We start from the raw sequence: 25,598 nt of genomic DNA on the forward strand, positions 1-25,598 counted from the left end.
TCTCCCCGTGACAAATGCCAGAGTCTGTGTCATTCTTGCCAATCCTCTGGGCTTCTTTTGTCCACAGGAGCAGCGAGTTGATCAGTTTGGCAGGTTTCAGTTGTAACAGTAACACCCTCAGTGTCTGTTTTTGAACAGCAAGTTTTATAAATTTGGTAGATCCCAGAGCAACTGAGCCCTCTAGTGTTAATTATCTTGGCAGTGCTGAATGATTGTGAAAGATGTGTTTTTTTTTAAGTAAGAAAAGGTGGGAAAATAACTGTCTCACTGAATTATAGGTGGTATTTGAAATGAAAACACAAATTTGGTTGTTTGGGAAAACTCAGTGACCATAGCTAAGTAGTTAATAGCATAGAGTGGTAACAGGTGAGTTTGTTTTTGTTCCATATAATCAGTGTGGTTACTTGTTTAGTATGATGCTACGTAAGTCAGTGATAACAGTGTCTCCAGCATGCATGATGTGTGTGTGCTGGCTTTTGTTACACTTCAGTTGTATCTTGTAACTCAGTGTAACTTTTTTTTTTCTGTACAAATTTGCCATTTTCAGTCATGACTTATTCTAGTTAAAGTATTTTGTTGAAACCTTTGACATTTATGAAGACATAGAGATCAAATTAGAACTTCTGGGCTTCCTTATTTATTTATTTTTATATCTAGTTAATCACTCTGTGTGTTTGTTTACACCCATTGAGATACTGACCTGCCTGTTTTCTAACTTTTGTGTCCACTCTGTTCGCCTCTAAGAGCATAATATCCAGCGGAGCCTTCTACCGGTGGGGATTTTATGCTCCTGATGGACCTGGCCTGGATGAGATCAGCAAGCTGGTGGATGCAGGGAAGGTAGCGCTTCAACTTGTTACTCATCATACATAGTGGTCATTCAGTGCCACTTACACCGACCAAATGAAGGCCTCTCTTTTAATTATCAGTCACAAAGTGAAAATCATGCACAGATGGAGATCATACTATACATCATATTGAATATGGACATACCATGGATTACATTCATGTCTGTGTTTAAGGCTCCCCCTGTGGCTTTGTCAGGGAGTGAGCATCTTGTTGTGCTGTTTAGTTGGTTGCTGGTGTCCATGGTTGGCTGCTGTGCGACTGAGTCAGGCGCCAGGAGATGGTGAATGGATTTTTAAACAGTGATGAGCAGCCAGTTGCAAAAGCATGTGGGACCTTTGTCCTTTTGTCCTGGGGCTTACAGCCAGCAGCACGCTCAGGCCAGTGGCGGGAAGGTGCAGACACACGGCCCCCTGTACAAACACACCCACTCTCTCTCCGTGTCCTGTTCCCACTGTGACGCAACTGTGGTCCTCTTTCATTGTTAATGACAAGAGATGCTGACCAAAATAACAAGCCTGGCTGCTCATGTTGTGGGACTGGCACAGGTTTGTTCAGCCTCATCACATTCTGAGCCCCTCCCTCACCTTTTCACATTTGCACTTCTGAAAGCAGAGATGATGCAGTATTAGCATTAGATCTGGGTCTGGTGGTTTTGAAAATAATGCAGTTATTCATTTTGTTTGGTTTAGAGCACTTAACGCATGGAGTGTACACCATCAGCCCAATTTAGAAAATACATGTTACAGAAAAATGTGTGGAAATGCTGTGAATACTAATTCTGTTTTATAATGACGTAGTCTCCCTATCCATTGGCTCAACCTATTAAAACAAAAGCCAAATACTATTTATCCCATCTGATTTGTTAAGTTTATATTTGATCTCTTTCACTTGTTTCCTGACTGTTGTCTTTGAACTGATATTCCTAATATTTTTTTTTTTCCCCCATCACAGATCCTGCCAGTTGTGGAGGCGCAGTTTCCATTTACCCAGGTGCCCCAGGCTTTTCAGAAGTTAGAACAGGGCCACGCCAGAGGGAAGACGGTAGTCAGGGTGGCCGAAGAGGACGACAGACAGGATGATGAGTTAATAGAGAATATTCGCAGAGACACTGCAGAGTCAGAGCAGGAAGGCCAAGAAACAGCCAAGCAAAATTAGAAGCAATAAGAAGGTGCCAAGGGAAATAAGCTTCTGCGATTTTTCTCACCTTTACAGGGCTGCTCTTGACAGTGTTGTCCAAACAGATCAGAGGTGCTGCAGTTCCTACTGGCTTGATCTAAGCTTGTAACGGGAGCATGCCAAAGGCTACTGTTCTTTGTTAAAACATACACCTTCCTGTACTGTCGAGGGTTTCACAAGGTGCTGGAGTAGTGCAGCATTCATGTCGTGGTGAAGTTACTATAATTAAAAACCGCAGACTACAAAATACCATTCAGGTCAGCAGACAGCTGGTAATTATAGCCAGGCTTTTGTTGGCTTTCTGCTTACAGTCCAACAAGGAGTTGGATAGTAAAAGTGTCTGTTACAAACATAGTAGGAAATGTGTGGCAGCAGATGTGCTGTTCTCCAGTACTGGGTGAAGCAGAAACACCACCATCAGACAGGTAACTATCTGCACTGCTTTGCATTTTGACAATCTCCATGGCGAGTTGCTTTACAAACGCCATGAGCACTTGCATTATGTCTACGCTCTGTAGATGCACTGTACAGTAATCTCAACATGAAATATCAGGTCAGCAGTTGGAGAACAACAAATAATGAAACACATGCAGCTCATTTGACTGTGCAGTGTATTTAAGAAATTTATTGACAAATGCTGTTTGTTGAATAGATTTGATTAAAGGAAAAAAAAGACATTTCAAAGAGTTTTGTTTCTCCATGTTGCATGCAGCTGGAATATGTATTGTATAACATGACATTGCATAAAAAGATATTAAAAAGTGTTAATACTGTTTAAGTTAATTACATCAGGAAAACAGATTTATTCAATGAGAGAAAATATAAACCTTTGCATATATTAATAGGAATGTGAAAGTATTTCAAGTTCAGACTCCACTTGTATATTCAGTGAGTAGTCGTACATTCTTATGGATTGACCCATAGATCTCCACTGGACCTTTATTGTAGTTCTCCTGCACCTTCAGTGACGTACCTCGTCCTTGAGCGCTTGTTATGCAGCTGTATAATAAAACCTCTAGAGACCTGTACCTCTGATGATATTAGGTTTCCAATTCAGTTTGTGTGTTTTCAGATAATTTCCACTTGCCACTGTTGTTGGGGTTTATTTGGATCAAGTGTGTTCAGAATCACTTGGTTTTTGTCGTAGTGTACCCCCCCTGAAAGTGAGAGAGGTTTTCCAGTTATTTCATTATTATTGATAACATTCATATATGGTCAAAGATCATGAGGAATTTAAAAACCATATTGTTTAGCCTCTGATTATATGATGATATTTCACATAAAATTTTCATCTAGGATACTATACATCTTAGTGCAGTGAATTATTTATTCCACATTATGTGATTCTGTCCACAAGGTGTCACTAATAGACAGTGATGCACACCAACTCCCTGGCTGAAAATACCCACAAGAATTGACACAAGGTGACCATTCTTACAGTCAGTCATGTTAATAATACTGATACTAGGTCCTCCCCAGATACATACATGAGAGGGTCAGAATATTAGGAACACCTCTGAATATAATGTAGTCCAGTACAACAACACCTTTAACTATGACCTCAGTAATAAACACCTTGAAATAATTAACTGTTAGTGAAAGCTTTCTGATATCTGGGTCCTAATAAGGTTAGCAGCTATTAGTACTAACTAGTCATGGTCATGTATGGATGCTCACCTTTGACATCTAGGACCAGATCAGTGGTGGGGGAGTAGCGGATAAAGCCCTCAGGGGTAATACTCCAGAGGTGGATACCTGGCTCCGGGGTGAGGCCGACGCGGCTTCCTGCCATTGTTACACTACCACTGGGGCTCAGGCAACAGTCCTCCAACAGCTGGACACACAAGTATTGTTGGATTGGCCAGTCTTTAAAAAGTGTCTATTGTTTTATCTTGATCCTTCACATAGCAACAATTTATACCAGACCAATGGACATGATTAAGATGGTCTGAACTACAGATATGCTGTACCCTTTTTTTTCTATCATTGCTCATTCATAAAACTATTCACAGGACAAACTTTCCTTGACCTGTGGCCCTGATTAGCAGTATGATAATGGTACTGTACTGGTACCTTGCAATGGAGATGTCCATTGTGGTAGAACCAGATCTGCTCAAATCCATCGGTCTCCTCTGTTTCTTGGATCCGCAGCAGTTTGACATCATCCAAAGTGCCAGTCACTGACATCATGAGGCCCGTCTGTCTGTTTCTTAAACGGAAGTGCACTTGCTTCTGCTCAGAAAATGCATGCCAAAACATTGAGGAAGAAAAGATGTTTAATACTGTGGCCATCAGGATTAGTTTGTCTTTTACTTAAAAAAAAAAAAAAAAACAACAAAAAAACTTTGTATTTAACATCTCATTCAAGCTTCTCACAGACCTCTAGCATGTAATTACATTGATTGTTTCAGTAATTACAGTATTAACTACTGCAAAGGTCCTAAGTGTAATGATGACAAAATTATACTATAAGCAGGCTGTTGTGGTTTGCCTGAGGCTTTCAGGCATCCATTAACAAGACAGATGCATTTGAAAGTATAATTAATGGGATTTGTGTGCGAGTGTGTATTTTGTTTCCAGATGATTCTCTGCTGTTAGTTGCAGGAACTGACGGTAGATGAAGGTACATTTTGTACACATTCAAAATATTTAAAGCAAATGCTTATGTATATTTCCATGTTTGTTATTTGCATATTTTCTAAAGCAGAAAGCTGAATGGTTTCTTTTGCCCACTGGAGTGTTAGAATATACCTGTATAAGAGGCCGGAGGGACCCAATTTTCTTCCAACTGCTGAACTTGGGCCAATCTGGAATGTCACCAGGTTTCAGTAAAATCTGAGCACCCCGATAGTTGATTCCCTCATATAATACCCACCTGGCAGTAAAGAGAAGACACAAACGCAATCATGTTTTACATTTTAAACAGCAATACTAAAATGGTATTTACATTGTAATGGCTGTTTGGTTTATATTCACATCCTGGTCTTTTTGATTTGCAGGTGAATTTTTAAATCCTCTCTTCCATTCTCCACCTTGCTAAAAATAATCCAAAATATGTGGAGCTTCGAAACTGTCCACTTTCACTGTGGCACTGAGCACTGCTTTTAACTTGGGTCTCAGTGGCTGTATTCTTTGGCTGATTGCCTGTTTCTTCTACAGCATGAATGCCACTCCAGAGACAGCTCTGGCTCACAGTGAGCCCTTTATTTCCTCAGCATGGACTCACACCTGCAGTCTGAATGTCACACATCAGCAGCAGTTTTCTATCATCACTCCATCTGTCAGCACCGTCCGACTATAATATAGATAATATGTGCTGACCCTGCACTCTGAATTCAATTAATCTGAATCTATGACACATAAAGCCTGAGCATTCTCGTCCAAACTGCTTCACTTGCAGTCTTTAGCAATACAGCATCAGACCAAATGTAAAAATCACAGCCAAATCAACAGAAAAGAAGAAGATATTTATTTAGACACACAGCCTTGACTTTTAACAATGAGTTGTTATTATAGTACTGTCATAAAGGATAATACAATAGATGCTAGAAAGCTTAAGAAAATATGAGACATGTCAGCTTGGCAGTTGGTAACACCTGACTTCATCCACTGTCTATGCCGCTTATTCTTGAATAGGGTCATGGGGGGGCTGGAGCCAATCCCAGCCGACATTGGGTGAGAGGTGGGTTACACCCTGGACAGGTCGCCAGTCTGTCATAGGGCTGACACTTAGATGAACAACCACACACACCCCTAATTTAGAGTCACCAATCAGCCTAAGCTGCATCTCTTTGGACTGGGGGAGGTAGCCGGAGAAAACCCACACAGGCACACGGAGAACATGCAAACTCTACACAGAAAGGCCCCGGGTTGGCTGGGGCTTGAACCCGGAACCCTTCTTGCTGTGAGGCAACAGCAAGCTGATTTCAAAGAAGATTAAAAGACAACAGGGACTTAGGCGTGCTGCTGCTGAGAACCAGCAGTGGCCACTGAAGACGTGAAACATAAAGGATTTTGTTTCTCAGTCCTGACAAAAGAAATTGTTTTGACATCACTGTGGGCTCAGTTTCTGGGGCTGTTATTCTTGAACCTGTCAAACTCACACTAGGCCGAGATCTGGTTGTAATGTACTCACATGCCTCCTTCCACCAGCATGGACTGGACTCTGCTACAGCCACAAGCCAGCTGAAGGTTGACTGATCCGTCTGACAGAACTACCCTCTTTCCCCGCAGACCACAGCGCTCGAAAAGCGTGATGGATGGCAGTGAGAACTCCTGCCACAGAGAGAGAGAGGAATAGAGAAATTAATGGAAGGAATGGAGAGAGCAGAGAGCTGCAAATCATGCAGGTTGAAATTATTAGTTTATTTTTGAGGTTACCCTGGAAACGGACTACACTCACCTCTTTGTGCTCCTGTAAACTATAACACCGGGGTTGTTTTCTAAATCTACACTCACACTGTAGGCCAGTAGTAGTGACTCATTTAATAGCAGATGGCAGTTTTTATGTAGACAATGACAGTTATGATGAAAAGAATTTTCACATTAGGTGTCTTTCAGGTTTAGTATATTTCCTTTCCATGATGCTTATACAACTTCAGCCGTAATTATTTGTAGCATTTAAATGTACGTAAAGATCTTGGAATCTGTCTTGATGTTGTGTAAACTAAATTTGCATGGCCTTGCAACAGTTGCTTTTGTTTAGTCATTTAGCAGACAGCAATATCAGCTAACAATGCTAATGGGAGCAGGTGTTAAGGCATCAAAAGAATGAAACAACTTACAAAGCCAACAGTCTGTAGTGACAAGATGGAGGGGCTCGCATTAACACAGCCCATTGCTCTCAGATCTGGGTAGCTCCCCACTTCTAAAACATACATCCTGCCAGTGAAGTCCAAGCCCTCAAATGCCATCCAGCTGAATCCATTTGCATACAAACACACACAGGAGAGGAGCACAAAATCAGACCCACATTCTGGATAAATGAAGAAAGATGATCGCATGGACAACTGTTTATACAATCTAGGTTTCTATCCAATTACATGCTAGCAAGAAAGTGAATTATAGTATGTATGACTGCTAGATTATTCATGCTTGAAAATGCACACTGTGTTCTTATTTATGCACAGAGCTAGAAACAAATGACATTTACAGAGATGCTGCATTATAAAAAAATGCAAGACATATAGTACAGTTTTCACAAGCAGCTGCCATATGGTATATTTTTAGTAAGGGGAGCAGTGAGAGTGTGCAGCAAATCCACAGAGGGCAATAAGTAGCTACAATTGTTTCAGATAACCACTGAGCAACCCAAAAGAACCTATTCCTAAAATTGGCTGCAGGATGGTACAAAGCGTTTCAGACATCTATGATGTAGTATTTTCTCTACAGGGGTTTAATATTACTCACCTGCCAGCTAGAACCTTACAGGAGGCCACAGAGAAACCGCCCTGCAGGGAGGCCACGCTGTCCTCCAGAATGAGGACAGAACCTTGAAAACCAGGCTCAGAGAAAAGCTGCACCTGAGGCACATACAACAAGATAATAAGCATGAGTCACCTATCCTGAGTTCCTCAGACACACTATCAGATCGCAGCAAAATTAAATTAGTTTTTTTCATCTTTTTCAATCACCTACCTTAAACTTGGCTGCATTCTCAAAATCGTCCTGAAATGAAACTACAGATTAATGAGACTCATTTACAAGCACTGGACCACAACAGGGAATAATTGGAAAGGCTTTATCTGCATATTTCTGTTATATTAAACCCAACAATAGTTCATTATTTCTTTGCTTTATGATTGAAGCCAAATTATGAACTGTATTAATGGTCTTGCATTTTGTCTTATAACTTTAGAGGCAAAGGATTATAATTGGCTTCTGAGTGTAGCTGCAACACAGATTTGAACTCTACATTATTTTAACGTGCGATTTTGCAGTATTGAAGTGGCTGCCCTCTTCTCACTTCCCCTGATAGTTCCAGTTTGGCTAATCATGTGTTTTTGTTGCATGTGATCAGTCATGACATTCATGCTTGTGACCAAATCCAAATTTAAGGCGGAAAGGAAGGATCTCTGGGGGGACAGGCAAACCATTATACAGTAGATCATCTTTGGGAACATGTGGTCGAGGCAAAGCAAGGCTAAATTGGTCTGGCCAGCGTAAGAGAGGAAAATACTTGTCATAAGACTAGAAGTGAAAACATCTTGATGTGAGTCATCATGAAAATGCTTCGGTTTCAGATCATATGATGACAAACAGACATACAGTGCAGTGAACGTGATTACCTGAAGCTCAAGCAAAAAACACTGGTTGTAGCAGTCATCAGATATAAATCCTCACTCTCACAGCACCCTCTCTCTAATAATGATGTTATTTTCCTCCAGCAAGTCACTGAGTCATTGTTCTTACCAGCATGACTGGCATCGCTGAGGCAACTCTGGGCTGTAAAGACCCCCAGTCCTCTGGGCTTCCATACAGGCCCTTCTCCAGGATGTATGACTCACCACAAAAGCCCGGCTCTTCAAACACAACCCAGCTGAAAAACAAAGCAAAAGAGAAGAATAATCACCTTTAAATTCTACAATGGCATTTCAAAATTGTATTTTCTCCTTTTTCATTGTATCTTAATTAGCAAACACAGTCTTTGATGCATCCACGCTTGGTAACAAGAAATGCCCAAGAATCCAGTGAAAGTGTTATTCATTTGTCTTTTATGCCAACAAGTCTTGGTCAGAGCCCAAGTTGATAACAGCCTCCCACATGGTGATTCTCAGAAGCTATGTACTGTATTTCTTCTCTAGGCACATGTGGCATGTCCTGGGCAGCTGAGAGAATGCATGTCATAGTCAACAATTGGTGTATTTCTGTTCCTACAACAGACAGGGCTTTATTTGCATTCGTGGGCCAGTGTGTCGTCGTGCGAGTACAAACAAGTCTCTCTTAGCAATTCTAAATCAACACACTGAGCTAATAGGTGGTGCAGAGTGATGCAGCATGACAAGGGTGAGGCTGTGCAATCTAAGAAAAAACCAGCAGCACAGCAAAAATAATGCTTAAATGTTGTGAGAGTCCTGCCTCCTCAAGAAGGACAACGTGTTCCACTCCACATTATTCCCCATTTTGTTAGCTCTCCCCTGCATGTCATTATCATGATTCGCTTCTGATTTTGTTTACTTCTGCATTTTTGCAGCTGATGATAATGTCAAGAAAAGGAAACACTGAGGGAACACAGCCACTGCCTGGATCTTCTACTTTTCCTACAGTATGCAATGATAAAGACAATGAGACAGAACACACAAGTGAACACATCCAATTATAAATTACATTCCTTATTAGCAGTGTTCAAGCATCTAGGCGTGCCACCTCAACACCCTACATTTATTATCATATTTATTCCCACTGCAAAGGGGTGGGAGGTGGCATGCTCTGAGACCAACTTAAGTCAAAAGGCAGTGGGGTGTGGCAAACTAAACAACAGTGAACTAGGTATTCTGTCTCAACCTGTCAGATTAGGTGTGGCAGCCTTACTGCCATGCACCTGAGCAGCAACAAACTGCAATGCACTTTACTGGAACTGCAGCTAATTATCAGGTTGACACATGGGAATGCATCTTAAAGGACACACTACACTGTAAGGTGTCATCTGTAATTAGTAGCTGTGCTTGTAGGGAATCAAGCATACATCATTAGAAACATACCTCAGGTGTTACAGTGGAGAGTCAGCTGAAGAATCCCAGCAGACAGATTTGATCTCAATTACTTACAGAGAATTAATAATGCTGTGAACTCTTATAACCTTTCAAATCCAATTACTGCTCCCACAGAAGTGAAGGTTACAGTGTTAAGTATAATACTTGTCACTTACACGCCACCGATGACATCAACAGAGTGCGTCTTTATGCCATAGTCAGTATCATCCATGTTAATAACAGGTCCTGTGAGGTCGATGTTGACTCCCAGTCTGCCGAAATCTCTGTCAGCGAACATCTTGAGGTGTGGAGACATAAAATCCTGTGACAGGAATAAGATCATCTGATGAAAATCTATTGAGTAAATTGAACCAACAAATGAGTATTCAGAAAACAAGTCATCGCTGTGTTTACTTTATGGTTTGACTAGTATGTACTGTAGATCAGTTTACTCAGCATGCTGATATTGAGCTGTTTATGACAGACGGCACTGTCCACAGCTAATACTGTGAAGTTTATTCCCTTACCACACCTTCATATAAACAAAACTGTGTCTTTCTTTACTTATTATTTATTCAACACTGACTCATTTCTCCATGAAAAGCTTTTGTAAAGCTCAGAGATTAGTCAAATCTTCCTGCTTACTAACCTATGCACTGTTAGATGTTTGTTCTCCCTTGGTTTTACTGAATTTATATTGACTCTTCATCATGAGAAAAATAAACATTTCTGGGGTGAAGAAAGACGCCTTTCCATTTTTTAATCCTAGCTGTGACCTTGGCAAACCAAGGCTGGGCAAGCCATAACTTAAACATCCCACCACAGTTAATATTCATCACATACTGGTTTCCAGTGAGTTAGCACAGCGTTGTACTTACAGCCAGTACTGGTCGCAGCGACAGGAGCTGTGAGCCCCCCCAGTCACTGCAGTCCAGGTACTCTCCTTCCTCCAAGATGTACTGCTGGCCCTCAAACCCAGGCTGGCTGTAACCTACCCAGCTGGAACAAGAGAGCAGCAGAGATATTGCTGCTTTGAGCTGTATTTGTAAATCATGACTGCATTACAACTTGACTGTTTGTAAGCAAAGAGAATGAACTGCAGTATGGTGCAAGAGAAAAATGAAGACTCACAGTCCTCCAATGATCTTTAAAGAACCCACTGACTTCAGTTCCTTTGAGTTTGCTCCATCTGTGGCACTGTCATGTTCACCTTCATATAAGCTGAACATTTCACTGTTGATTTCCAAACAAGGGCCCTCAAAACAAGGCTTCTCATACACGGCAGCCTGTGATATGAAAGGACAGAGCTTCTATTACACTTGACATCATTTATATTGTTTAAGAATTTAGAAGTGTTTTACACATAGAAGGACACTCGTTGACACTGCTATTAAGTTGCACATATGGTATATTATTTATTATTAGATCTTTTGGTTTGTGTAATGTGTGAGTAATACTTTTTTCTTTATGAACATGCAGCACAAATGATGAAGCAGAAAACATGTCCTTCATCTGTTATAGGCAGAACATTATGACTATATGGATTTCTGAACACGTTTGCTGCCAAAGTGCACTGTGGTGACACTGGAGGTTCTTTGACATTTCCATATTTTTTGACTTGAAATAAATAAACAAAACTGAACCACTGAACGGAAAAAGGAACCAAAGAATGCAAAGCACAATCCCAGTAGGCCTGTTATAAAACTTGTTTTCCCACAGTACAATAATCACAGTATTACTGCATCACTTCATTACTTTATGATTTATAGTGTAGATGTAACATTACTTATATTAACATTAACAATATTAACATGCATGAACGAAGCCTCTAAAAATGAAAACTCATCAGGATGGAGGATACATACCTTGGCGTCACTGGGATTCTCCACTTTGAAACCACCCTGGAAAAAAAAAACATCATCAACAAGCATTTTATTCTCTAATTACACAGTAAAAATCAAGACAGTCAGCAATTAGGCTAATAATTCTATTTTCTTAATTCTGTTAAACAGTGATGAGGAGAAAGGAAAATTAACAGACACAGAACATGTTGACCTGTACTTCTGTCCCTGTGGGTAACTTGTTAACGCAAATTCTCCCACTGACTATTTTTGCACAGACGGTGCCAGACAGACGTTAATCACACAGCCAGTTCAGAAACTTACAAAGTCACAACAGTGAACTGCTTTTAAAACAGGAATTTTACTAGAAGAATGTTAATGACAGGCAAAAAAAATATGTAAAAGTCAAGTGGAAACAAGAAGAGTGCAAAGTGCCCTGACTTTACTGGCAAACACTAGCACGTTAACATGCCCGGTTACTGCTAAACATGCTGATGCATGGGAATGCCATTTTTGCAGGTATGTGGTCATAAACCAAAGCATTTAACATTCTGATTTGATGAGCTCACTAGAGGAAACGTCAAGGTCAGTGCAATTTAATCTGAGGGGAACCATGGCAACCCACTGAATAGTTGTCAACACATTTCATTCAAACCAATAGAATGACTAGGTGATTAATCGATTAGTCATTTAATCTGATAACTGAATATTTATGTTAAACACTTATTAAGTAAAAAGGCAAAACATTTGCTGGTTACAGTTTCTCAAAATTTGGATTTGATGCTTCTTTCTGTTGTACGCGATAGTAAACCAAGTTTTGGACTGTTAGTTTGTTTCTAAGAAATTATAACAAGCATTTGTCCATTTTATAACATTTTATAGATTAATGATTAATTGATGGAGAAAATAATTAGCAGACTAAGCCTGTAGTGACCTTGAATATTATTACCAAGGTAATCCATCCAAAGACCTGGATTCCTCAAAGTAGTAGGCCTCATCATCTGTGAACCATTTAAGTATGTAAAAAAATGTCATGGCAATCCATCCAACTGTTGTCGAGATAGTTTGGTCAAAAGCAAAAAGGTGACCCAACATCCACATTGCTAGCAAGGCTGAAAATAGCTAATTAATTTCTCACACTTGTGAACTACCTTCTGAAGTTTAATTAGATGTTACACAGAAACACACACCATTTTAAGTGGTCTAAGAGATCCCACGAAGGGTGAAGGGAAGCCCCAGGTCTCAGGTAAAGGGTACACGCCTGCCTCTAGCACAGACAACATACCCTGGAACCCTGGGTCACTGAACACCAGCCACCTGAGGGATGAGGGAACACCCATGTTAATTAGGCTTTAACCCAAAAGGTCCCCCCACATAGCAGTAGGTCTAACTGTGCCTCTGGGTGCGTTTAAATATCACTGAGTCATGACCTTGCATGGAGTGTTAAAGTGGATATTCTCTAACTACCTCTGAAATGACTCATGCAACTAGAGAGAGAGGAGAAAAATGCCATTCAATTTTATTAACATCTTGGAAATGGCATCCTTCAGTTCAACCCAATTCTTAACACTCCCTCTTTGCTGTGGGCAGCCTCTGTTGAACTATGCCATAGCACTGGCATTCATCCTTCCCTCAACCCTGACCACTCCACTTGACCCTGCCGCTGAGAAGATGCTGCCACCACCATGATACAAATAGCTATTTGTGCAAACAAAAGGGTTTGAATTATTTCTGAAGCCACTGTATGTAATAATACACATGAAGGGAACCAATCAGTCAGCTCGCTCAGTGAAAGTCAGACTTCAGTGAACTCAACTGAATGAGGTGCACATAGCTATTAATTTCTTACATACAAAACTGTCTTCTGAACAGTGGCTCCACTTGTTTTACAATGTAGCTGCTGTGGCAGATTAATTTGTAACTTAGCAGTGAAGAGCTAGCATCTGATATAAGTGAGTGGGACATGAGATGTTGAGAAATGCTGAAATAATTTCCAGAATGTCAACAGCCTGCCAAAGCTGCCAAAGTAAACTTACAAAAAAAAAGGGGCTGTGGGAAATGGTCTACTGTTGTTCACTTCCTCGGGGGCAGGGCACAAAAAGTCTTGAATGCCTACACCTCTCACATGGAAAAACAAATTCTCTCCACACTTTTGTCTGTGTCACACTCTCCATCTAGTCTCCACCTCTCCACATTTTCCAAGTGCCCCCACACCCACTCTCTCTCTCTCTCTCTCTTCTCTAACAAGCATCAGCAGGACAGACATTCCTGAGCAGGCACATGAGTGAGAGTTGAACCAAACACAAAGATTTACACCGAGGAGAGTAGTAATGATTGTTACCTCTCAGCTGCTTGTCAACACTGAACAGTGACAGTACCTTATGAAGACGACAGCTCTACACTGAGCGCAACAGGCACAATTTCCAAAGTTTACCCTTCTAGCGAGTCTGCCAGTCATTAGCTGTACAACAACCACTGCAGAAAACTGGAATAATCTCGCTGCTTGCACTTGATGATTTGCTGCTGACATTACTTCTTTGTTCTTTAGTGCCTAAATGTATTGTAATTCAAATAAAACGTAATCCTCAGCTAACCACCCTTCTACCCCCTCTAATCGATCGCAGTAAGTAGAATGCGTGACCATTTTATGTTGTCAGCTGGTCCATTACTGCTACGCATGCTTTACCAGAGGTCAAATGCAATGATCTGAACCATCTGTTTTACTGAAACAGCTATACTTACACCCCAGAGTGCACTTGGATGGAGGCAGTGCTCAGTGGGATGCCAAATGAGCCTGTCTCTATTGTGTCATCATGGTAAGGTGTCACTCTGCCGTGCCCCTCTGGTTCAGTAAACAGATCGATATGGGGGATGCTGTAATCCTGCACAGGGAAACAAACACAGCGGTTATCAGCAGTGGCTCATCATTAAATCATTCCTCACAATAAAAATAAAAGATCTTAACTAGTTCCTTCTGGAGGAATACCAATGTAGCAATATCGCTTGTTAGCTGTATTTCAGAAGGCCATGTGAGGTGACACTGATAGATACTGGGATACCGAAGGCCAGATGAGGTGAAGTGTTTAAATCGGCGCACTCACTCTAACAACAAGTCGAATAGAGCCGATCAGCATTGGTGGGCTGTTGTGTGGTTCTGTTTCCAGCCCAGACTCTGCCCACACATTTGTCAATTCAATGCCACCTTCTTCCAAGGCGATAGAGCGTCCCTGATAGTCAGGCTTCTCATAAAGAATCCAGCTGTAGTGAAAACAAAAAATATGTAATGTATAAAATCATATGGAAGAAAAAGATGATAATATGTTAAAAGAAATGAAGCAGCAGAACAAATGTATTCAGAATAAAAAGTCTGTTTTAAAATTCTTTTTAGCAACACACTTATTTGCTAAGGGGCTGCTCTCTGAAGCACTATGTTATATACAGTATATGGATGGATGGATTGTTGTTTTCTGAATGTATGTATATGCATTTTAGGATGACTATTGTGGATGGGATTCTTATATTGAGTAGATAATGAGATAATGAATTCTTGCTGCAGAGGTTATTCAAAATATTAATCTGTAAGAAATTATATAACTAAACCTTTTGCCACATTTTTCATTTGCATATACAGTATGCAGATGATGGGATGCATATCCCTGCTAGTGCTTTCCCACAACTCCATCAATATACAGATGGCAGTACCACGCCAAGAAATGCAGCTATGTTGCAGGAAAAGAAGGGGAGAGGAAGACTGCTAATGAGGAAAACATGGATCTACATGACAATGCAGATTTCGTATGCATGATTTATGAGGAAGGAGATGCATTCAACACATTTGCCAGGCCTCAAGGATATATGCAACTTGTTTTGGTGAGTAATACAAGAAAACTCCACAGCACCTTTAATGAACAAAGCGTGAAGGAAGTAATTAAGTGCAGTTACCAAGTGTGGAACTCTCAATACTGATACTTCATTAATTTAAACCCCATCCACGAGTCCTAACGACCACGGTGACATTTCATAGTCGCTTGACATTACTTCACATTTTCCTTCCATCATTTAAAAGTTTCAGCTGAAAATTGCTACTTACCATCCTCTAATAACTTTCACAGATATGAGAGGGGAGAGCTTCAGAGAAGTAGCATCTGCAACATCCCTGTAAATCTCACAAGACTGGCCACTGAACTGAGCCTTCTCAAACAACACCATCTGTGTAGAGACATGAGGGGTCGGCCATTAAAAGAAATAATCGACTGCAAACTACCTGCTTACTCCATGATGTTAAATCTAAGATGGAGCAATAGCTTGGCTTTTTACTTGCTTTCTCTTTTATTCAACAGTAAAAAGCACCTACAAGCACACAATTAAATGAACTACCAGGTTATAGTGTTAATGTAATGCTGCACTTTAATAGAAGAACTGCATTTTTGTTCTGTAGACCACAACTGTTTTATAGGCTTTAAAATCCGCTGGACTGAATGAAAACAATGTGTAGGCAAGAAACTGAAAATGTTGCAACTACTAGCCTATAATTAAGTTCTAAAATAATGAAGAGCCACAGTTGTTGTACTGTGTTGGCAGCACTGAATATGATGTCTGTAATCGGATCCATTTGCACTAGAATGTTTTTAATTTGCACAGAAGAACACCATATGAAAAGCAGATGTTTTCAGAAAACATGATTCCTCTCCATCTTGTTTCTATTCTATGTGGGCAAAGCTGTGCCTGCCGTACCTTTCCAGGGCGCTTGTGAAATCCTCTGACAGTTCTTATCTGGAAAGCAGAAGTACAGAATTATCAGAGCAATCATGCAGAGCATGGAAAGCATCTATAAAATGCAAGAGGAGCTCATCTGCATTTGTTTGTGCAGCAGCTCTGTGCCTGTTGAATACCCTGACCTTTCAGTTTACCTCCATGGACACAGTGAGTCCATGGAAACTAGGCTGTCTTACACACCAGCAGAAAAAAATCTGTTTACAGCATGTTCACACAATAGGCACCTTGTGAGACAGCAACAAATATCAGCAAACAGATCTAGTAGGGTAACTAGAAAGCTTGCAACATCAAATCAGTAACAATTTTGTTAATCAGTTTATAATTTAAGGATTTCATTGACGTGAATATTTGCTAGGTTTCTTTCTGGTCCTCTAGGGACAAAAGCTAAAACTATGCTAAACATTTTTCACAGCTTTAAAACATTTTATCAATGAAACTGATTACTGAGAAAATAGTCAGCACATCATCAAAAAATGCTAATGCTTTATCTCACAGGGCTGTAATGTCAGTGTTATGGTTTAGTCCCCCTCACCAGGAGGGTGAGGGAGAACTGAGGTAGGACTCAATGTGCAAGACCCAGGTGCTAGTGCAAAAAAAGGTGGTTTAATGGAAAAAAAACACAAACAAGGTAACAGAGTCAATGTATGTAGCATAATCAGGCTGGACAGTACAAAAACAGGGTAGGGCAGAGACGGCTGAGGAGACCAGGACAAACAGGTGAGTGGACAAACTAACGGCAGGAACCAGAAGAATAGGAGGATCAGGACAGACAGGTGAATAGACAAAGTAACCAGGAGGACTGGCGAACAAAAAAGAAATCCACAGCACAGGAACTGTCAGCATGGAAATCTAAAAGACGTATCTGTATACATAGTTATGTAGTTCTTTCGGTAATGCTCCAGCGACAATGGAGCGTCTGCCAGAGGTATAAATAAGGTCAGAAAATAATTACAGTAATGCGCCTCAGCTGTGCGCGACAACCCACAAGTCACTAATTACAGAATGCGACACAGCTGAGGCGCCAATCCCGCAAAAAAGAGCGAGCAGGAGAGAGAAAGGCAGAAGAGAGGCAGGTTGTGCCCAGCTGACCTGACAGTCAGAAGATTTGCTCCTAATTTCCAACAGGTTTTCTAAAAAGAGCTCATTTGGCATTTATAACTTCAAAGGGCTCGATCAGTAAACCTCCAGTTAATTAACATTCTTAAGCCTTTTAGTCAGTGTGCAGCAGGTCAGCTGAACAGAAACTTGTCTACAGGCAACGGCAATTCAGAATGCAAGCAGAGCAAACACTTCTCATCATAAATGACTACTGAAAAAATATTTACTTGGATTCAGTAGAGCAAGTTGTCCAAGAAAATGAACATTTCCCCGATAATTACTACCATATTACATAGTTTAGAACAGTCTTTTTTTTTTACCAGCTCAAATGAAATCAAAGGGACAAGCAAGAAAAACTGTTAAATCTAAGAGAATCTTCCAATCTGGTAATGATACCTGATACCAAAATGCAAATAGGATGAAAAACGTTTTCCCATTAAAACTGTAGGTGGAGCACAATAAGGGGAAATGAAGGTTATATAAATAGTTTCTAGCACACCTGTCAGTCTAACCTCATACAATACATGTACGTCAAACACGTGTGACCAGTATCCTTTAATAGTATGTATGCAGCACACTTACACTCTTACTAACTGTGCCCTGTGGCTGAGCTGGAGCCTGCTTAAGCTCAGGGAGTGTAGGGTGTGTGGTTGGAGGAATCCCAGGAAAACAAGGAGGCACAGCATTAGGCAGCAGGAGACCTGGTTTTAAGTACACATCTGATTCCCCTCTTTGGAATGAACTTGTCATTTTTCCAGTGTCCTGATGCATAAACAAACCATCAGGTATTAAGAGTTGTTTACTGTTATTCGCTATTCACAAAATGTACTGCAAATACCTTTATTGTCCTTTAGAAACATGTTAAAAAAGAGCTCTCTGACTAGACAATTTATGTACTCTGATTGTTGCTGTAACTGCTCGGTAGCTTTGCTTCACTTCAACTGTGAAATCTGTGTCTGTGAAATCTGAGTTATAAAGGACAGCTACTCTTCATTGACATTAACATCATTTTCAGGCAGTGAAAATAACAGAGAAAAACGAACCTCTTTTTTGACTTGTTCCTGTCCTATTATGCTCTGCACTGGTTTCGCTGGTTCTCGGGGGAGGTACTTCTCAAAATAGTCCGGCAGCTTGATGTCGTTGAAGGAAGGAAGTGGAGTACCTGACTCACTGACCACAGCCTCTGCAGTCTGGGCTTCCCCCTTGTCGCTAGGAGCAGGGCTCTGTTTGGACAGTATGTCTTTGTTTGGAGTTGTGGCAGTCGTGCTTGGCAGGGGTGGCTGGGATAAAGGTGATGGCGTTAGCTGAGGGGCTTCACTAGGGGACATGTCCCCAGGGCTGGTGCATTCTGCCTGCACTCCATTCTTCTTCCCTCTGTAGCTAGAGGAGGTGAGGCTGCTTAGGACACAGCTCCCCTCTAAGCGAGACTTCACCTTGATCCGATCGTCTTTCTCTTCATTAACCTCCTCCTCATCCTTGACAGGGGAGTTATCCCTGAGCTGAGAGTGAGTGTCGAGGCTACCAAGCAGCATGCTTCTATCTGACAAACTAGCCCTGGTTGGTATTAAGCCAGATTTAGTTTCTACGCTCTGGAGCTTGGCTAAGAGGCTCGGGCCTGTATCTAAAGCGAACTGATTCTTCTTTCTCAAGCCAAACTGAAACTCCTCTGGGTCAAACGTCTTCTCAAAACGGGCCTCCCTGATGGCCGGCAAGGCAAAGGGGGGCTGAGGTGGCCGAAGCTGGCTGTGTTTACGTGGCGGGAGGGAGAAGGGGGCGCATAGTTTTTTGATTTTCTCAACGAAATCATCATCATCTAGCTCGCCAGTGGTGTCCAGAAGATTGCTCTCACTTCCAGAAGAGCTTAATTTGGGCTCTGAAACTTTAAGCTTCCATTTGGGAAAGTCTACATCTAGCCAGCTAGAGGGGGCGTCTTGCTGTTGTGCAGAGTCATCCTTACATAGCCCCAGTGGCAACTGGAGCCTCTTCATGGATGAAGGCTGGATTGACTCTGGGATGGGTCTATTAGCCTCTGGGGAAGCTGCTGATTTTGGAACTTGACTTGGCTTGTTACTGACCAGTTCTTTTTTGATTGGGACAAGTGGATGTAGGGAGGTATCACTATTAGCAGCAGGTGAAAGTTCATTCGCTGATAGACTGAATGTTTCCTCACTTCTTTTCTGTGTCACATTAACCGTGGATTTAGAAGCACTGCTGTCAGTAGGGCTCTGTGCTATTTTTCCTATGCCCTTTGGTTTTTTAGACTCCTCACACTGCGACCGGCTCGGAGCTGCTTTAATTACATCTTCAGTTTTGACTTCTGAGGGCACAGATTTGACAGTTGAGCTTTTTTGCCCATCATCCTGCCCTACTCTCTCACTGCTCACAGATTTAGAGATGGGTATAGGAGCAGGCTTTTTAAGAGACAATTTTTTCTTTGCCACATTTTCAGCCTGTGCAGTTGTCAACACTGGAGCGCCATTAGCAGCTTTTACAGTCACTTCCTCAGCGGCTGGAGCTGCTTTGGTAATAAGCTTTGAGCTTGAGAACTCAACCTCATTAGCTCCATGTGTATGTGTGTCATCCAGTGAATTCTCCCTTTTTTCCACTGATGCAGAAATAGGCTGTGGTTCTGCTGAAATCACCACTGGCTTTATTTTTGTTCCAGTGATTTCTGTAGAGTTTGTTTTCGCCTCAGGAGGCACATTTGTTGCAGTTTCTCCCTTCAAAGGCCTTTTATTATCCTCGGTCCCATTCACGGCCTCATTAGTCTGGGTGATGGCACATATAGCAGCTTTTTCTGGATGTGTAGCTCCTGTTTGACTGACATGCTGTGTTTGAGCAGGGACATCTGATGATCCAGTGGTCTTTGCTAACAAGTGAGAGACCGGTTTTGGTTGGTCGGCTTCTGGTTTTGTTTTATCTTTAATGGGCTGCGTCTCCCCTTTTTTTATAGCATTTTTCCTTTCATCTTCCTTACCTACGCTCCCCTCTGTCGCTGAGACACCTTGTCCTGTGTCTGAAACCTTGCCCTTTGTGGTATTTTTATCTGAAGACAGGAGCTGCTGTGGTTTTTCTTTGTCTTCCTTCTCAGTCTGATTTGGTTTTTCACTCACCACCTTTTCTAAGTTCCCCACACCTTTATTCTCAGCCCGATTTGTTACTTCTGAGTCCTTGTTCTGGGGTTGCAGTGTTTGCTCAGTGTCTTTTTTATTGGGTAGGCTAACTTTTCCTTTACTTTTTGGTTCTTTATCTAATTTTGGATGTTCAATGGGTAATTTCTGCTCCACTGAAGGAGTCTTCTCAATAAGTCTAACTGCAGGTGAGGGGGAGGAGACTGAAGGTTCTTTGCTCTCCTCAGAGGCCAGTTCTCTCTCCTGTGTGAATATGAGACTGTGTCCAACTGTCTTTTCCCTCTTTTTGGGTAAAATAACAGGCTTCTTTGTTCCGCTGTTACAAGCAGCACTATCAGGTTCATCTTTGATGACAGGCAATCCCTCCTGTCTGTTGACCGGTTTGCCAGTGTTCTCCTTCTTAAATGAAGAATCTGTCTTGTTTTCCTCTTTGTCTAACACCTTCAGTTCCTTTGTAAGTGTTTTCTCTTTTGTATCTGCTGATTGTGCTTTTTCTTTGTATTCCTTCTCAGTCTGATTTGCCTCTGAAGTGATTCTTTGGGCTTTATCAGAGGGTAATGAGAGCTTCTCTGTGAGTTGTTTGGAGGGAGAGACAGTTTCCTCTGCACCGTCCACTTGGTCTTGTTTCAAATCAGAGACCTCTGGCTTGCTTGCAGGTTTCGTTTCGCTGTTTGGGCTGAGGGGACTGGTGGGCTCTCTGCTCTTCCTTCTTTTAGACCGGGCGCCTGTCCTGCTAGGGCCTTTGACCTCTGGAATGATTTTAATGGTCAATGCTGAAGAATCTCCTGTTCCTTTAACTGGAACATTTGATTCAACCCTGATGGGTTTTGTACTGTGATCTGCAGTTTTCGAGGCCTCTGTTTTGGTTGTTTTGGAGTCACTTGGTTGTTCTTTATGAACGGACATGTTTACCCCTAGAGCAGTGGGATCTTGTCCGTCTGGTTTTACTGTCATCACTGACACTGCTGTTGCCTGTATGTGCTCTTTAGTATCCAGTTTGTCCTGACTGTCCAGTTTTGTTGACTGTGACACACCGCCTGCCACAGATGAGGTGGATTTCTGAGACATTCCTACCATGGCTGGCTTTTGAGGCAGTGCTGGCTTAGCCTGTGGTACAGATGCTTCTGTAAAGTTCCTTGCTTGCTCTTTGATCAACACCGCTTTCTCCCTGACAGGTGATGCAGAGCTGGACCTAATTGTGCAATAATGCTCAGCTGATCTTGATCTCTGGTCTGACAACATAAAATCTGCTTTCAGCTTGTCAGTAGCTTTCCTGACTGGAGAGACATCAACGCTCCTCGAGGTTTCGAAGGTCTGTTTGTGGCCCCCCACCACCTTCGGCTGTTCAAAGAGGCTGATTCTATCTGCAACCTGGCCAAAAGCTGGTTTGGGATCCTTGTTGGTTTTCAGTTGGTCATGTATTCTGTGTATGACAAAAGACAAAGGTGTGAATTCAGACAATATAACATGTAAAGTTAAATTTTATCCATGCCTCAAAATGCACCATGCTGTTTGCTACAGTAAATGTTAGTTCAATCTGTACAGTCCTAATCATGAGAGATACAGCTGTACTTTGTACTCACGCCATAGTTTCACTGTGGATACACCTGATATTCTAATTAACACTTCTCCAAATACATTAAGGTAAATTTCACTCAAACACACACTGCTCTCCTCTGTCAAATGTTACCTTACCTTGCATCAGTTCCTGTTTTGGGCTTATCCTCTTCTTCATTTTTAGTGTCCTTTAATGTTGACTTAAAATCCAGTTTGTCTTGTGCTGGCCTTTCCCTTGGCTTTAAGTGCACATTTTTTGTAAAAAGCTTCACCTCACTTCTAGAAACCTTCATGCTCAAACGTTTAGACTCTGGTGTCTCTGTCTTTCTCTCTACTTGGTAAAAGCTGTCATCGTCCTCCATGTCTGCATCCCAGCCAAACACACATGCCTGAGTGTCTGCAACGACAGAGTTTGAGTCCTGTCTGAATGTATCAGGGCACCAACTCTTACTTTCCCCTCCTTCAGGTGAGGCCTGAGAGCTGACATTGTACTTGGGGGAGGGGTTTACCGATGACTCTCCTGTGGGAGTTTCTGGACTTTTGCCCTGGGGACTCTTCACTGCGTTAGATGGTGAAGTTAATTCCTCTAGGGCAGGTGGAGTACTGGGAGGGATTTTTTCCTGGGGGCTAGTCCCTCCATCTCCTTGAGAGTTCTTCCTGTGTTTCCTCCTGGCTGCGTTTTTACGTACCATGCTGTCTGGCTCTGTTTGCTCTTTATCAGGTTCAGGCTCTAACTGTGAGTCTTTGCTTAATTTGAATGGCACACCCACTGGAGCACTGTAACTGGTCCTTTGTTTCTCTGCACTTGCTGAACTTGAGATTTTTGACAAATGAAAATCTGGTGGTGACTTTGCCTTGGGGAGGACCTGAAGGCTTTTCGTGACTTCGGTGCAGACAACTTCCTGTCCAGCACAGATGCCTTGGTGAATCACACTAGTCTCCTCCAGGTACACATGGATCCTTTTGCCTGCCTGGGCCTGAGGATGGGTGTGGGCCTGGTCAGAGTCCCATACCACTCCCTGTTTAGGAAACGAAGAGAGATGTGTCAGATGACTGGCATTCTTCTCAAGATTCCCGCTCACTGAAGTACCGTTGCTCCTCTCCTCCCTGCCTTTGCCCTGTCCTGTTCTCTTCTTCCTGCCCTCCACAAACTCCTCCTCTTTTTGATGACGTCTCTCTGCTGTCTCAGTGCTGCTCAGAGCAGAGCTGCGTCTGTAGGCAGAGCTGCGTCTGTGGGCAGACTGCGTGGCGTTCTCCTCTTCACACAGTAAAATGTCTCTGGAGAGACCCAGTGGATTGAGATTGGAGCTCTCTTCTTTCTCCCCCTCCCACTGTTGTTGCCCTGCCTGGGGTCTCACAGACTCCTCACTAGTTGGGGAGGAATTTCCAGTTGGGCTCTTTGGACCCTTTCCCGTCCAGGGAGAAAACCAGCTCCCAATACGTCCCAAGACCCCAGTACTCGGCTGCTCCTCAGGGGTCTCAGCCTAAAGCAAAAAAAAAAAAAAAAAAACACAACAAAAAAAAAAAGAAATAACATATAAACAGTTGCTTACTTTAGCAGTTGCAGTTAATAAACATGCATATTTCAAATAAATATGGGCATACTTGCAAATATCACGCATTGTCTACAAAGAAGGAGTGCAGGCTTGGCATCCAAAGTAAATAAGTAGGGAATCTTGATCACAGACACTTTTTAGCACGGCCATGCATCTCTCAGCATAGCAAAGACATGCAGGAGAGCTTATAACCTGTAAGCTTACCGTAGAAAATACCATATCATTCAGACTCTTTATGTAGGCTGTGAACATGATTTTGGTTTAGAACAAAAACTCCTACAGAGCATAAAACAAAAACAATATCATTCCACCAGGATTAACAATAGCAGTATGAAAGAGTAGAAAAATCTATTTAAAAAAGACACTGCCTTAGCAAAGTGATGGATCCATTCATAACCTGAGAGCAGTATGTTTTGGTTGTAATTTAAAAATCAACTCACCCTTAATGAGACGCAGAGGAAAACTTTTCGCCACCCTCCAACATACAGTATAACCCGCCGAGTTTGTACAGCATAAGATCTGCACTAAGATGCATGGCTAACTGATGCCCATGTCGCCTTACTCTCCTTACATCCAGTGAAGCATCCACAGCCGAAAGTGTGCGGCAGACTGTGGTATTTATGTCTGTGCTGTTTAAGTTCATCACCCACAGCGCACGACACGCAGTCCGGTGGTAAAATGCTGCCTTCAAGGACTCTCTGTAAACCTCTGACACGGGTTTCACTGGGGAGAGCGATTCTCCCACGACAGGCAACTTTTATTCCTTACCTACAGTGTGACTGTATGAAATTGTAAGGCAACGTATAACTGCCAGCATGAGAAAAGATTTTTGGTCTGTAACTCGTTATAACAAGAAAAAGTTGTCGGTATAACGACATACTTTTCTCGTTATAACAATGTTATAGCAGGGTTGCGGCTATACGCTTCAGTCAAATAGACATCTATTGTACATATTGTAAATCAAATAGACCGAATAAAAAAACACCTGAACATTTCATTCTGAAATTAGATGCAAGGATTCTCTATTTAGTTAAGTGACACCGCTGTCCCATCTTTGCTGAATCAACCTTATCCGGTATGTTTGCTCAAGAAATTCCTACATTTATTTTAGCACTTGAAGGCAGCAAGAGCCAGTGTCCAAACAAACTTTTCCAGTGGAAATGACGCACCGACTGTGTGGGTTTCAGAGCCTGTTGAATTCCGTTTTTTTTGGTTTCCAAATCCACGTACCCTGGTTTAATTTGGCGGGCAGCTCAAGTCAGTCTTTCCATGCATCATGTCGGAGAACTTAACTGTTTAACAACCTCTGTCCGGGCACACACGCATTGTTTCGCCCGTTTTTAATCACATAAAGAAACAAGATGAAGGTGATGATCGATCTTTTTCACTTTTCAGTGTGACACAATCCACCCTGCCTGTAGGCGTGTGGGTGGCTCTGCTAATTTGTGGTTTAGAAACCAAATCTATTTTTGTGTCCATCATATCCATCACCATATTTTAGGAATGCGGCGGTTTAGCCGATCCTATAAATTGTTCCTACGCCTGTGTGATTTACAAGTGGAATACAACAGGGATACATGGATGACATTTCGCTTCCTGATCTAATTTGAAACGCTTTCTCACTGGCCACGTAATCACAAGGGAGGTTTAACAAGTTTCTAGACAAACTTATACAACCAGAACACGCCGCCCTGAAGCTTTACCTTGTTATCCAGGCAGTCGTCCTTAAATTGTCTATCGAACGAAAAATCTCACAAGCCCAAAGTTCAGTTCTATACAAGCAGGTCATCAGAGGCACTGAGCAAACTCTTACCATGCTTTCAGTGTTTTTCTTGCCTTCTCAGTTGTCTCGGAAATTAACCGGTCAAATGCTGCAAGCTGCCAAAGCCCTGACAGGAATGAAGGCTTAGAGCGCCACCGCCT

At 41.9% G+C, this 25,598-nt stretch overlaps 2 protein-coding genes across 4 annotated transcripts in view; one reads left to right on the plus strand and one right to left on the minus strand.

Annotated features, from left to right (window-relative positions):
* LOC109952827 (reticulon-4-interacting protein 1 homolog, mitochondrial-like) overlaps positions 1 to 2,702 on the plus strand; it is a 7,046-nt gene extending 4,344 nt beyond the window's left edge. The window contains exons 8-9 of the mRNA XM_020588111.1: positions 745 to 840; positions 1,801 to 2,702. Coding sequence (XP_020443767.1) covers positions 745 to 840; positions 1,801 to 2,004 — 300 coding nt within the window. The 3' untranslated portion in view covers positions 2,005 to 2,702. The remainder of the gene's footprint in view (positions 1 to 744; positions 841 to 1,800) is intronic.
* Positions 2,703 to 2,787: 85 nt separating this feature from the next.
* LOC109952813 (absent in melanoma 1 protein-like) lies at positions 2,788 to 25,598 on the minus strand. Of its 3 annotated transcripts, none has more exons than XM_020588094.1 (22): positions 25,489 to 25,598; positions 22,258 to 23,603; positions 18,475 to 21,985; positions 18,014 to 18,193; positions 16,292 to 16,330; positions 15,648 to 15,766; positions 14,659 to 14,815; positions 14,300 to 14,439; positions 12,748 to 12,874; positions 11,582 to 11,617; positions 10,848 to 11,002; positions 10,595 to 10,715; positions 9,893 to 10,038; positions 8,437 to 8,563; positions 7,663 to 7,692; positions 7,435 to 7,547; positions 6,810 to 6,942; positions 6,161 to 6,300; positions 4,777 to 4,900; positions 4,099 to 4,257; positions 3,703 to 3,859; positions 2,788 to 3,182 (listed from the first exon to the last, which is right to left on the minus strand). In XM_020588094.1, the coding sequence occupies exons 1-22, from the start codon at positions 25,489 to 25,491 to the stop codon at positions 3,094 to 3,096; spliced, it is 7,152 nt and encodes a 2,383-aa protein (XP_020443750.1). In that variant the 5' UTR covers positions 25,492 to 25,598; the 3' UTR covers positions 2,788 to 3,093. The 3 variants fall into 3 exon arrangements, with proteins under 3 accessions (XP_020443750.1, XP_020443739.1, XP_020443756.1); XM_020588083.1 differs by lacking the exon at positions 25,489 to 25,598 and adding an exon at positions 23,880 to 23,930; XM_020588100.1 differs by lacking the exons at positions 18,014 to 18,193; positions 25,489 to 25,598 and adding an exon at positions 23,880 to 23,929.

Source organism: Monopterus albus, unplaced genomic scaffold, assembly GCF_001952655.1.
Source record: "Monopterus albus unplaced genomic scaffold, M_albus_1.0 scaffold9.1, whole genome shotgun sequence".
Lineage (NCBI taxonomy): Eukaryota > Metazoa > Chordata > Actinopteri > Synbranchiformes > Synbranchidae > Monopterus > Monopterus albus.

Coding starts and splice junctions, on each gene's coding strand:
- LOC109952813 (XM_020588083.1), bottom strand. CDS start 23,927: ATGTTCACAGCCTACATAAAGAGTCTGAATGATATGGTATTTTCTACG. Junction 21,986..22,257: donor AAAACAGGAACTGATGCAAG/GTAAGGTAACAT, acceptor TGTCATACACAG/AATACATGACCAACTGAAAA. Junction 14,440..14,658: donor CTATTCGACTTGTTGTTAGA/GTGAGTGCGCCG, acceptor TTCCCTGTGCAG/GATTACAGCATCCCCCATAT.